General features: G+C 35.7%; 1 protein-coding gene across 1 annotated transcript in view; it reads left to right on the forward strand.

Moving 5' to 3' along the window:
* TLL1 (tolloid like 1) overlaps window positions 1–15,099 on the forward strand; it is a 133,688-nt gene that overhangs the window by 76,159 nt on the left and 42,430 nt on the right. The window contains exons 6-9 of the mRNA XM_082050525.1: window positions 2,314–2,492; window positions 2,616–2,721; window positions 5,504–5,628; window positions 12,608–12,723. Of these exons, the coding sequence (XP_081906651.1) occupies window positions 2,314–2,492; window positions 2,616–2,721; window positions 5,504–5,628; window positions 12,608–12,723 (526 nt within the window). The remainder of the gene's footprint in view (window positions 1–2,313; window positions 2,493–2,615; window positions 2,722–5,503; window positions 5,629–12,607; window positions 12,724–15,099) is intronic.

Genomic DNA, 15,099 nt, shown 5'->3' on the forward strand with positions numbered 1-15,099 from the left:
AATACACAGAGCAATACACATGGAACAGTAACATGTAAACCTGTAACACTGACACTGGGACAGAATTATAGCAGTGAGTCTAAATTGCCAGTGCCTTTAAGAGAGATATCAAGGGAAGACACTTTGATAAATTGATTAAACATGATATTGTACAACTCTAGCTGAAGCACTGAGCCAGTTCAGTGGTTTGGCCTAAAAAAGTCATTTGTAACCTGTACTTGAAACTGTCTGAATCAGGAAGAAAGTAGTTAACTTATTTTGAAGGTAGTAATACTTGAGAAGTAGTTGAGATAGCAAGGAATGATTGTAATATTAACAATAGTTTTTCCTAACTGTATTTTCAAGATAGTTTTAAAATTCATGATGCAACCCTCCTAGGCTGTACTAGTAATATGTCCTCTATAAAGTAACTTGTATAGCCTTTGTAATATTAAGGTATTACTGGCATTTTTGGTATATGTGTAATTGATTTGAACCATTAGTGCAAAATCAGTATATGCTTAGTAAGGACAGGGAGTGTGAGGTAAAATGTCGTAACTGCCCTTCCCTAATATTCATATTTTAAAATCCTAGTTGCATTAGACACAAAAGTAAATGAAAATGACCAACCAAGACTGATCAGCCAACTAACCAAAGTGAACTGTCTTTGCCACCACAAAACCTGAAGAGGAGAAACCAGCAAATGTTTTCTGTAGAATTTAATCCACTATTGGTGTTGTTGCCATGGCTCCTCTTCCTTTATTGCCCACAGAGGTGTATGAAGGATAATTCTCCACACTAGCATTAACCTCCTCAAGGACCAAATATATTCTGTTATGTAATTGTTGCATCAGAATACATGTTGGTTCCTTTTCCTGTTTTCCTCTTTTCCTCTTTTCCTCTTTTCCTCTTTTCCTCTTTTCCTCTTTTCCTCTTTTCCTCTTTTCCTCTTTTCCTTTTCCTCTTTTTCTTTTCCTTTTTCCTTTTCCTTTTCCTTTTTTCCCTTTTTTTTTTCCTTTTCCTTTTTTTTTTTTTTTTTGTTTTCCGTGTGTTTTGTTGTTGTTTTGTTTTGTTTTAAAAGAAAAGTGGAAGAGAGAGGGTAGAGGTAGAGGTGATCTGCTCAGTACAATTCTGTTCCACCTGACAGACTGCAGAATTTACAGAGTGGAGATGGGAAATCAGGCTTTTATTAAGGAATATAATGCTGGCTTGAAATATTTAAGATATTCAGAGGTGACAGAGAAACAGCTTATGAAACCTGAAATTGTCTTCCATTTTGGTAGGATTGCTTTACTCTCCTTTTGCTCAGCAGACGGTTTTTCAAACCAAAAAGCAGACATCTTGGATAAATGCTGACAGTATGAATGCTGAAAGGGGTATCTCTGTTCCTTAAGTTTACATTGGAATCATGGAAGTGCAGTGGAACAGGAATGAAACCTGAGAGCAGTTGCGAAGCAGGTTTTTTTGGGGTTGTGTTGCATTTTTTTCTTGTGAAAATATTACTTTCTGGTACTAAGATTCCTATTGCAAGAAAACTGGACTGTGAGGAAAAAAAAAAAAAAAAGAGCTCAAATATCCAGAGCATTCAACCTTTCACAAATGACATTGTGTATTACCCATAGCCAAAGAAACAAAAAATGAGGGGGGATTGCATGGTGGCATCACAGGATTCCGCATCTCATTCAGGATATCTTCCTTCTGTATTTTCAGCAGCATGCTAAGTGAATCTTTTAAAGGGCTACTCTTCCACTTGCATAAGTTCTGCACACTTTGTAGATGGAAACAATGAAGTAGGGTGACTTTTCAGATAAAAATAAAGCAAACTTGTAAGAATTGAATGACCAAGAGTCTGGTCAGTGCTGTCAAGATGTGCAGCAGAAGTATGGCACAGAGGAAACCTTGTCTTTACTTGTTCTTTCTGCTTCCTTCTGCATGCCTCTTGAGCGTGCACAGGCAAGAAAGCAATGATATGCATAGGTGAGATGGTACTTCCAGTCAACTTTATTGATTCTTTGGGTGAACAGAAATTTCCATGAAATTTTGAGATACAAGCCCACAAGCAGCGATTCTGTTGATCATAGCTAGCATCTTTTAAGATGACCTTGGGAAAAATAAAAACAAACAAACAAAACAACAATATTCATGTGTCCTGTATTAAGTATTCTGAATAATAAGTTGTTCTTGCACTAGATCTAGCATTTGTGAGACTACAGAAATTGCATAGTGTATTGTTGTGCTGATTTTTGTAATATTTTCTCATATCCTAATTGGATTTCATATATGGTTTGTAGACATATGCATGAAAACTTTCATGTGTGTTTGTTTTAATTACAGGTGCTGTTCTTACGTGGGTCGAAGGGGAAATGGTCCTCAGGCTATATCTATAGGCAAGAACTGTGATAAATTTGGTATAGTTGTCCATGAGTTGGGTCATGTGATAGGTTTTTGGCATGAACATACACGACCAGACCGTGATGACCATGTCACCATCATTAGAGAAAACATCCAGCCTGGTGAGATATTCTGATAAGTATTTTGGAAATGAAAAAAAAAAAATCTGTTTATTTTTGATGTTTCCTTTCTCTGCACAACTCTCTTAAGATATTAAAGAAACTCTAATTATGAATAATTTGTAGGTCAGGAATACAACTTCTTGAAGATGGAGCCTGGAGAAGTGAACTCCCTTGGGGAACCATATGACTTTGACAGCATTATGCACTATGCCAGGAACACCTTCTCAAGGTTGGAGTCTCAGGTTATACCTTTTGACTTTTAATTCTATTCCTCACTGTGAATGCTAAGAATTATGCTTTTTTAAGTACTCCAAAATCACTTAAAATATCCCTTGCGATAGAGTATTATAGCAGTCAAAATGCAGCTTGTTAAAGTCTGAATAATTAAATTATTTTTTAAACACATTTTGTTTCTGTTCAGTTTCAAAGCAGCCTTTGATCTTGCTTCGGTTCTTTAGATCGTAAAACAAGATAGAAATATCTAGAAATATCATTTCACATAGTATTCATTTTCTTTTTCTCTCCACAAAAATCCGAATTTACAAAAACCAGATGAGTGAAATGGTCAGGAATTTTACATGTAACATGATCTGTTCTCTAAAAGAGAAATCTTCTTTGATGCATAATGTCTGAGTAACTATGGATTATGTAGGTAGAACATGTTATGGTGTTAAGACATCTACCATACAAGCTGCAGGCTTTGCTAAGGACTGCAGTTGTCCATTTATAACAGTATTGTTTGTACAGATCATTACTGTCATCAAAACCATATAACAAAAATTTCTGTTGGTTTTGCTCTGGCCTGTTGTAGGCTGATCCATTCCAAACTCCATAACAACTCATGTGGGGCTCACTCTGAAACTCTGCATGGTTGTGGGGAGCTGGACAAAGAGCTGTTCCCATGGGTTAGTCCCACTCTGGAGAATAAGTGAAGAAGGAGTCCCCGGTCTCCTGTTACATTTCATACCAAGATGCAGTTCAACTAATTACTCTCTAACAATACCAGAGTAATGTAAATTAAAAGAAAGATTAAAAAAAAAAAAAAAAAAAAAGGCAACAAAAAGTGCTAGTTTAAAAAGTTATACACTTTTTTTTTTTTTTTTTTTTTTTTTAAATCCAATTCATGCATTTTAAGGCAAAAACACTAGACAATCTAAGTTTTTGAAATAGGCTGAAGAACACCAGAAACATCACCAGCCTTTGCCAATTTCTTAAGCCTTTTCTCCTCAACATAAATTATATTATTAAAAAAAAAAAAAATCCTACCAAGGAACATATTCGGCATACACATAATTCACCCCTGATAGGGCATGGGTATGAGCCACATGAGGCAGATGTGAGTCACACCACTTAATCCAGTTACAGATACCATTACCTTAAGGAAGAGATTATAAGAACCTATATAAAATGGAGTAGTTTAACAAGCTGGAACCCCCTTGAGTCCTAGGGCGATGACAACATCAAGATAATTTGATTCAAGGGCCCTGATCTCACCACTTTCCAAGCTGGCAAAAACTGATAGTGCCATGAGTAGACATGCCCTGCCCCAAGGTACAAGAGGTTGTTACTCCATACTACTTAAAAACAACCAGGAAACCCTTGAAGTCATGTATTGATTTGTACTGATTTATCTTGAAAGTATGAGTCGTGGTTAGTGTGGCATATTGCCAGCTGTTTGTTGTTAGACTTTACTCACCTGGATAAGTAGTATAAATCACAAAATGTCATAAGGTTCTAGTCACACAAGGATGTTGTTCATGCTGTATTAAAACTGTTACCAGTTGTTCCCATATTAAAATGCTAAGGCATTTAAGAAAAGATTGTTTTCACATTTTTAAAAATATGAATAGCACCAGTTTCAGGTTGTACTAAAAATCAGTGGAAACTAAAATTATAATTTATAGATACAAACACTTTTTAAAATAATGATCTACCTTATTTCTAGAAACTGAATAACACCATAAGAAGCTTATTTCACTGTTTAGATTAGGGTAACATCCTTTTTGCAAAGTTTCTAGTGATGCCACAAGAAATCTGACTGGGTAAAGAGAGTAGTATGAACCTGCAATACTAACAATTTTTCATTTATTATAAATTTAAATTAAAAAAAATCTGTATTTATAAGCAGTATTCCTAACTACAAAGATCTTCACTGTTCATCTGGTTTTGGACCTACATTATGCCTGAAAATGCCCATTTTACTTTTCAATAAAAGCCCTACCACTATACGATAGAGTTAAAAAGAAAAAAAAAGAGAGAAAGATTTTCATCTGTTAAATGTTATTTTATGGGATTTAAGGTATTTTCAAATACTATAACATGATAATATATTTTGCATCATGTTGAAAATTTGGGAAATTTTGAATAAAACTGCACATTTGGAACATCTAGTCATTTAGGGCATATGTTATTAAAGTCACATGTGGTAAGTCGATATGTTTTACTGTAAACAAGCAGAGGGTTGCAAGTAAGCATTTCTGTTTCAAAAGCAGCAGCAGCAGCTAGAGTAGGGCTAGATCTGTTATAATGCCTGACAGAATGATTGGCAAGAGTTCCTGACTTTATCTGCTCCCACACATTTAAGTTAGACTTTAAGACTTCCCTTAAAAACTTTGTTAGAAATAAGAACTTTGTGGTTAAGAATTTGGTGATGAGGCCTCATTTATATATTTTATATAATCTTTGATATATATATATATATATTTTTTTTTCAGTCTAATGAGAGCTTAACAGCAGTGCCTTTTTCTGTGTAGTTTTAGTAGTAATAAGAGGGTTTACCTACTGCTGTCTAACAGAAATAAAAAGCTGATATGTTAATTGATTATTTTTGATAACTTTGTATATGACATGTTTTCTGTATTTGAAGTTCTACATTTTACTCTCTTATTTATGATGCCAAATGTAAATTCTATACTTACAAAATAACAGTTGGCATTCATAAAACTCAGACAGTTTTATGGCAGAAACCTGATAGGGTTTTTGGGGTCTATTTTTATTTTTATTTTTTTTAGGGGCATGTTTCTGGATACCATTCTCCCTTCCCGTGATGATAATGGTATACGACCTGCCATTGGCCAGCGTACTCGTCTAAGTAAAGGAGATATTGCACAGGCAAGAAAGCTGTATAGATGTCCAGGTATTTCACCACAAACAAAAAACACATACTGGCAACTGTTTGACTCGTTGTTCAAGAGGGATGATAAATTTTTTGAGTCAGCTGCTCAGCAGTCTGTTTCCATGTTGGCAACTGATGTAGGCAGTTCAAGAATTAAATAATATAAAAACCTTGTAGGTAAGCTCTCTGGAATGCAAAGGACTTAAGGACAGATAAACTTAATGAAAGAAGACCTTTTTTATTTGAATTCAAGCAGAGTGCACAAGGAGCACATTGAATTATTGCAATCAACTCTGAAAACATTACATTTTTGGAAAATTTGACAAATAACAAGCCAGGACAACTAAGTTGTAAACTTTTATGGAGGAACTGGTTAGAAATTATTACAAAGTTTCTATGGTTTTAACAGATACATTTAGTATTTGAATATCTTCTGCCTAATTCTAGCATCCTATAATTTCAATGCATATTAATGTTTTATCTCAAAATAATGTTGGGGTAGAGTTGCTGTCTGTCTCAGAGACATAAGTGGCAAGTCTGGAGTAACCCAGAGTCAACCCTGTGGTTCTTGTTCTCTGTTGCTATTTCTTCACTCGGTGCTGGCAGTATGGTGGAAATCCGAAAGCAAAAGAGTTTACTTTCCTTGCTGTAGTTATGGCTAATGCCAGTTTTAGCTTTTGATGTCAACTGAAGCAGGTCATAAGTGACATCTCTCAGCAAGAATTTGCCAGCATGGTCCTTGTGTGAGGTGAGAAGTACCAACTCTGTGCCACATAGGTTTTACAGCCCTCTTGCTCCTCATGGGAATTGATGAAATCTTAGTAACTATTTTAAGTCAGATATATAGCTACTTTTTACCACCTAATCAATACAGAGGGACTAAAAAGAGGGATCAGGACTGAAATGATGGAGCTGCTTCAAATTTGTATCAGCAGCAGTGGGATCTACTGAAGATCTGGGGCATCTGATGTGCGTTTTATGTACACTGTACAGCTGATATATGCTTCCCCTTTGTGCTGTAAGTACAGTGAATCATAATGTTCTATATACCAAAACCATGCACAGTGCTTCTGGGCCTACCAGAGGAGAAACCACTTTAACACATTTTCTTTAACAACTAGTCTTTTTGGAATAATTTTTGCTATTTTCTTTTGGTACAGAAAGTACTGGAACAATGACATTCTTCTTGGCAGCAGTATTTCTAATAAGAGTACACAGAGAGCAACAATTTAATAAACATAGAATACATTTATATTTTCATAAAAGATGAATTTTGGAGACAAAAATAATCTATAGAATCAAAACCACCATGAAAGTAGCTAGTATCTTATAACATTGACTTAAAAAAACATAAGCTTTTTACTGTATCTATAATACTCTAACATGCACTTTCAGTGAACTGAAAAAGATGCAATGTGATTTTTGAGCTAATGTTCAAATAGTTGTTTAGAGGAAATGTCCTTTTTATATAGTTCATGAAAATGTGTGATGATGAGTTATGATTTCTTTCAAAGTCTTGAAAGTCTTGTTGAAAGTTAGTTTCACAGTACTGTAATCCCATGTTTGTTCAGCGGGAGTATGCACTTTAAAAGTAAGCTATTTTTTGCAGCACTGGTGAACACAGGTTAGCAGGATAATAAAAATGAATGGTGGTTGCAGGACTGGGCTCCTTTTCTGGCACTTTGCTTTGGCAGACTTTGAGACAGAAGATGTTTGTTTTCTACCCTTACTTACATAAGCCAGTCCATAAAATAGCATTTTGAGAGAGAGAAAAAGGCAGAAGGTTTTGCTACAAATTTTAACTAGCATACTATTTTATATGCTATTTTTTTCAGTTAAGATTTTTAATAGAAGCTGAATAACTGAATAACACAATGTGAACTTCAACATCTAATAAAGAAAGCAACTCTCTTAAAATTGCATGGTACTTATGATTTTCCAGCAAATAGTGACACTGCAAATTCAGACCTTAGGCTTTTGGATTTGTGAAAAGAATCACATAATCATTGTAGTGTTACAGCAATGAAATAATCTGACACTGTGTTGTTTTGAAGGGTATGCTATATTTCCTATTTTGGACAAAAGATGCTAATCATGGTGTCTGCTTATGATAAAACAGCAGTGAATATTTTAAACATTAATGTCTGCATTGTTTCATGTGTTTATTTGTGCTGCTTAAATGTAATACAAAAAAATACAGAAAACAATAACTTAAATCAATATTTTCCAGAGAACTGCACATCTTTGATAAAGTATTCTGTGGTGTTGTGCATGTTTCCTTTGGACTTCTAGTTATTCCCGCAAGCAGCTTGTGCTCCAAGAAGCTGGCTGCATTTTCTGGGGCCTGTGAAAATGAAGCTGAGCTTGGGAGTGCAGGACAATACAGCAGTAAGGCAGCTGAGGAGCAGCTCCTGGGTTGTTTTAGCTTGTGAGGATATTCAGGATCATTATTCAAGGAAGGGCTTAGTGACTGAGAACCAGTTTTGATCTTGGTGAAGTCAAGGCATGAAATTTGATAACCTGACTTTCATCAGCTAAGTGCTGGGACTCAACAACCGAGCAGAAACAATTTTGGTTTAACTTTTTCTTAGGAATTTTGTCAAAGGAAAACATAGTTGCTGATAGGGATCTGTTACATTTCAATCCTGAGTTACATTGTTACACAATGGAGTAAATTTAAAAAAAAAAAAAAGGAGAAAACAAGCAACTAGGTTGAGGGTCCTTCCTCTGCCACTCTTATTCTGAACTTTGAGTGTCTTGGCATTTGAGAACAGATCTTGAACTTCAAGGCTGGATGTATTTCAATGGTTTTCAGACTGTCTAATCTAGTAATAGAATATGTTTTCTCCTGGTATAGTTACTGAAATTTCAACGCAGGTCTATCTTTATAGTTTTACCTGGGAATTGTAGTTGATTTAAAATTCCTTTGTAGTTTTATAGGAGAAAGAGAATAAGAAAGGGAAGTGATGGAGAAGAATACTCTTAGGTAGAAAGAGAGGACAAGGAATAAGTGAGTAGAGTGGAACTGAATAACGGATGGGAAAGAAGGCTCAGGCCGGCAGAAGAAGACTGTTCAGAGAAAGTGAAGGTAGATGGAAGAAGTTCAGCAAATTTATAAATTGCCAAGGTCTGTGACAATGGGGAAGAGAGCAGATGAAGGATACCTAGCCTGGCTTGAGTTTTGTGCTGTTCTCACTGTTCCTCAGGCTTAACTTGCTGCAATCTCTATTTTATTGGAAATGAGTGTTCACCTTCAAACGTCAGCCCTTATTCACTACTTATGGGGGATTAAATTTTCTACATTAAGATCATCTCCCTATAACTATAAAGGGGAAAATATTTTTTGAGCTCTGTGGCAGTTTTATAAGCCATATATGAATAGTTGTACAGACTTGGGTCCAAGTAAAAAGTATTAAAGAACTCTCTTTGGAAAAGGGTAAGCTTAAATTAGCTGTATATGACAGTATGTACTTGCTTGTGCTATGGTCAAAGGAAAGAGAGTTGGTTTCCTAAGTGTCCTGGAAAATCTGGGCTTCATCATTTGCAGGTTTCACTATAATCCTTAATTGAACCTGACTGTGTGTGTAGGCCAGCCCAGAGAGGTGTTCTACATAGGCTGTGTAATCGAACACTGCCACAAGGCTCACTGGTAGAAATCGCTTTGTATAAGCATATAACGTACCTGCTGTTTGCAACAATTGCTAATCTTCACAAGGAGAAGCACAGAAAGTCTTATCAGAAGTCTAACCATCTCAAGATGTAAACCAGACAGGAGATTGGGTTTTCATTGGACGGTGTGGTGGGTAGAGCTAAAGTGACATTTCTGCAAGTAGTCTAGCCTAGTAAAACTGCAATAAGGCATGACATTTGGGAGAGGGGAAGGGAAAACATCAGAAAAAACATTGGCAATGTTAATAATTAAAAATGGAATATAAATGTACAAATGCTTTATAAAGTAGAGGCGTATAAGACAGAAGTTTAATTAATTTCTTCTGACATGAAATACAGTAAGATTAATTCTTAGAAAATTTAAATGCATATCCCATACTATAATTTTACTTTTACATTTCTTTATCAAAGTGGAGCCTATTACTAATGGACAAGATGATCTTTCGAGGTCCCTTCCAATCCCTAACATTCTGTGATTCTGTAACATTCTGTGACTGTCACAAGCTAAAATGTTTATAATATGACATTTTATAAGCCTAATCACAAATAATGCAGTTGTCACAGTTCAATTATAGAGAAAACCCTTAAATTCTCTAGTGATGGAGTTTTAATTGTTTCAACTAATATTCACCCATTGCAGAGGAATATGCTTTTAAACAAGAAATGCCAAAATATCACCCTGTCTACAACAGCTCTGGAAGCCAGCTTGGATTTCATCCCATAGAAAATTAATTCAACTATCGATTGATCTAAGCTCTTCTTGTTACATTTCCCTTGAGTAAACAGGAATTTTAAATTAAATTGTAAATATGGTGAAATACATAAAGCCCAAACATATTTCATAAATTCTAGTTATGTTAATTCTTATTAGAAGTTATCCAATTACATTTTTTATGTATCCCTTGAGTTCAGAAATATTTATGAAAATTTTGATTTGTTAGAGAGCTCTCAGGCATTTAATATAGATATAAGTTAAATTGTTGGATTTACCAGCTTTACCCTATATAGCCTTATTCTGTAAGTCCTAGAAAAATAACATGTTCCGTGGCAGCTTTTTGCAACTTAAAATTCACACTTTTATGGCTGCATACAAGTTCTGACTATAGAGCATGGAGTGTTATTAATACTCTGAAGAAAATAATCCTACACTCTGTATGAGAGAGAAAAATTCAAAAATGTTTTCAAAAATGTAAAGCTCTTATGCTTAATTCATTGGTGTTTACTTTTATAATGGGCTAATTTAGGGACTTAACACAGTAAGGGGCAGTAATGCCAGGATCTTCCTCCTCTCCTTTTACTAATTGCAGGGCTGCATTTGAACTGATATCTCATGTGTTCTACATGCTTTATAGCATTTTATTTGCTTACATACGTCATATTATGTGAGCATGTGTATTGCATGACTTCATAATCAATTTTTGTGAGTCAAAGTTAATTGAAAAAAATACAATGTGAGTAGAAAAGGTTGGACAAAGGCATTCTCCATCTCTCATCACGTCATCATCTCTAAGCTTGCTTAGTAGTGGTAGTGCTGTTGAAATAGTTATAGCTAGAACAAACAGAAGATGCACTAAAGCTTGAAATATGGTTGTATGCCTCATAAGAGTACACTGATTTAGTTTAGTCCCAATGAAGCCATGCATGAGGGGAAGAACAAAAGAGGGCTCTAAAAGTGGTGAGCAAATACTTGGATCCTCACGGATCTCCCAGAGTCTGTGTGCATCTGCTGTACAGGACATCTCTTTGGGCTCAGCTTTCCTTTACTCCTGTGCAAGTTTACAGTTTTACTCCTGGCCTTATCTTAGGTTCTTTACATATGCACTGTAAGATACGATACAGCTCACTAGCGCTAGGGGAACCCAGTGCAGTACTCTGCAATTTATTTAAGTTAGCATTCAGTGCTGAGTTAAAAATAAATTGTGGTTAATTACGGGCATAGCCTTTTCACTGAAAGCGATTTTTACAGAAACAATTATTTAGCACTGAATACCTTTTGTGCATGTGTCATTTACTGTGGCTGCCTGCAATTTTTTAAAGATAAAACCACTTTTTTTTTTTTTTTTTTTTGATGAGGAGAGGATTTTTTTTTTTTCTTTTTCTTCCTAAAGGACATGGTGAAGGTGACTTTAGTCATTATTTTTTTTTTTTTGGTGGGGGGAAGCTGCACCAATCTTTCTTTTCTCTCCTCACCACAAGAACCATTTCAGTGTCAGAGAGCATACTTAATGCCTTGAATGTAGCTTATGCCTGATATTACAGTGTAGTTGTCAGTTTACATTTTATATGCATTTTAACAAGACAGGCTTTACAGCTGTGTTGTCTGACTTTGTCATAAACAATCTGTTCCTTTGTCCCCTTCTATTTAAAGATTTTCCAGTTCATTTATAATTCATTGAGGTTTTGATGATACAGTAGTTCACCTGCTGGCAGTGGTAGCACTGTAATTTGAAAGCACTGCAGATCTGATTACACTGTCAGTCATGGGATAATATTCTCAAATTCACATCTCATGTATCACACCTGCAAAATCGATGGGTGAAATAACTTGATTAAGGTCAAACAAGATGACTGAGGTATGACACCCAACCAGAATCAGTTTTAGTGGTGCAGAATGTCAGGAGCTTCCAATGTTATATTTTAGTGTGAAAAGGAATTATTAATCAGTCTGCCAGCAGCTAGTAGCATGATTGGCAGGTCAGATATGGGTGCTGAGATCATCAATAATAAAGAAAATAAAAGCCTTTGATATTTTAGGACTTTACATTTGCTTTGCATTATTACTCGTGTCTACAAATCACTGTTACAAGAGATTTTGTTGAATGTAGAATTTAGTTTTCTATAGCAATGTAAATGAGTGACTTTAGGTCAGATCAGTCTCTCGTGGGCAAAGTACTAAATTAAATTAAACCACTGATGAAATTCCAGCATGGTGCTAATCATGCCGTGCCAGCTTTTGTTTAACTTTTTAGTTCTCAAAGGATGTGTCTGAGAGTGTGGCTTTTTTTTTTTTTTTTTTTCCCCACCAAAGTTATATGTTTAATGTTGCAGTTGATTGACAGCAAAGACATTTTTAAGACGGATGTAATTTGGGTTATGTGAGCAGACAGTACACAATTGAAAAAGTTAATGGAATAAAAACTTCCTGTGCAAAATGGAATGAATCTCAGACTGGCTTAAAATCATGGTTTTGAATAAATCATAAAATAACTAGTCTGTTTTCCCTTCTGCATCTGCAGTGAGTTAAATGTATTCTGAGTAGATATTGGAAAGATGCATTTTTCTCTTAGGTGCATTCAATTTTATATTTTTTACTCTATTTTATTTCTTTCAGCCTGTGGAGAAACACTGCAGGAATCTACCGGCAACTTTTCCTCTCCAGGATTTCCAAATGGTTATCCTTCCTATACACACTGCATATGGAGGATCTCCGTGACCCCTGGGGAGAAGGTACTTTGACCTTCCCTCAGATAAACTCATGTACAATTTTTAAAGTAAAGCATTGTGTTTCTTTAACTCTTCATTTAAGTTTAAAGCTTCCACAGTAATTGAAAATGGTGGTATGCCATAGAAAAGTCTCTTAAATTAGACCATGAAGTATGTGCCATTTACTTCACTTTGGTCTGTGGCATTAAAACCACATCCATTCAGTGGGTCTTTGTGTGAAATGAAGTAATTATTTCAATCTGCTACATGTTTGCATCATGAAATCTCTTCAAAACTGGCTTCTAATTCAGTTGGTAGCAGGGTGGAAGAGAGAGTGCGGGCTCCTGGAGGGTGTTTTCTCCAGCACGGGCTCAGGTGAGCTGACTGAGCTGTGGGAAGCTGACAGCCAGGCACTGCCTAAGGAAGCTCTTAGTATGCTGAGTGAGGTTTTTTTCTTTCTTAAGTGAAACAGTAATGTAACAGGGTAAAGAAAATGTCATTTTAGGTATTCCTTGGTATCATTCCAGTGCATCTACTTTTACTTTCTGGGCATCAATTTTAGGGGAAAAAGTGGAAAGAAAAATATTGGCTTGGTGAGAAGGTTCGGGGAGAGAAGTGTGCCATCCTAGTGAAGGCAAAACCAGTTCTTCTTGTGTACATTTTCAAAATGTGCTAGCTGAATCTTGTTTTGAATTATTGGCTCAAATATTAGCCTACCTCAAAATAAACAAGGGTAGAAGGAGTGATGGGAAGTTTCATCTGAGACAAAACATACAGGACAAAAAAAAAGAGTTTTTTTACAAGTGGTGGCCAGTATTAAGCAAATACAACATAAGGACAGAAATATGGAACCCAGCACCAGCCTCAGTACTACACAGTCCAAAGAGGAAAACCCAGCATTTTCCTCCAGATATTTCAGTCAGTTTTGTCATTTGTCTCCCAGTCCATTCTGGACATAGTTTTCTCCTGATTGGATTATCTTGTTCTATGTTTCTTTCAGGTCAGGGTCCTGGTAGATATTCTTGATGTGCTAATAGATCCTGAGGAGCTCTAAGAGCATATGCTACTGTGGGAGAGGAAAGCAAAGTCACTTGGAAAGCGTTTGCCCTTCTCTGGGCAAAAGCCAGAGACAGGAGGAAAAATAAACACATTCTGTGCTGGGAGGGTGTGGGTGGCTCCGCAGGTTGGCAGGGAAAAACAAATGAAAACAGATGAATAAGAGAAGGTTTGCACAAAAGATGCAAATTAATCTAGATAGGTAATATCTCCATTATTTGTGTTGCTTCTTAGACACTACTGTGAAAACAACAAAAATGTCTTAGGCCCCAGCCATTTTTTTAACCATTCCTTAGTTAAAAAAATTAAAAATGTAGTGTTCAACTACAATTATTATTGGCTTTTAAAAACAATATGTGAGTTGGAAAATGGTTGGGCTTAGGTATTCATAGCATATTCCAACTTTGTGTAAGTTTATCTCTGGCTGTTAGTGTAATTGTAGTATATTTGTAAGACTATTATGTCTTGAGATTGTAACCAGTTCCCTTCTCATCCTGCCTCCCATCCCAAGTGGGGCAAAAGACTAAACACAATTTTCTAATTGAAATTTGATGTGCCAAGTCATGTCTATAAGACACTGTTCTAACCTCCAGTTCTCATAGTCTCCATATACTTCGGTAAGAATTACATAAATTGTATTTGTGCTAATGTCAAAAAATCTGTTTTGTCAGTGCTGTTCCCATAGGATGTTGTCTGTCTTGAGGGGAAGGACCCTATTTGCAGCAAGTACTTAATGTGAATAGCAGATAGCAGAAATGAGGTTTAAATCTTAACTAATGAATATATTAAGGTACATTGGACATATTATGCTCAATCCCAAATTTTCTTAATAAAAGATGATAACATATTCATGTCATGAAGGAAAAATAAAAACATATCTAATTTTTTATTGTTTTGTTTGCTGCTTTGACCCTGATAGATCTCAGAAATGTTGTGCGGAGGTTAGAGTATCTGAGTACATCACATCATGTTCTGAAACATCAGTGAGCACTTCAGTCACCTAAAAATAAACTGAAAAAGCATCGGTCCAGATTGTCTAGTTCTCATCTCTTATTTATTGATATTTAACATTGCACTGTTTGAGCATAGTTTAGAGGACTTCTGTTCTATCCATGCTGCCTTCTGCAAATACAGACACTTCTGATCTTTGATAGCAGAAAACTCAATGAAGGACAGGACTTCAGTGGTATGCACTAGCTGCAGCATTCCTTTTATTGGTAGACATTGTAAATTGCCAGCCAAACTTAAAATGTGTGCAACGCTATTATTAAAAAAAAGGGTGGTTCATTAATCTTTTGTTTTCTCTCAAGATTTAAGACTCTATGGTAAACATCTACACACAGT

Source organism: Streptopelia decaocto, assembly GCF_964273445.1.
Source record: "Streptopelia decaocto genome assembly, chromosome: 4".
Lineage (NCBI taxonomy): Eukaryota > Metazoa > Chordata > Aves > Columbiformes > Columbidae > Streptopelia > Streptopelia decaocto.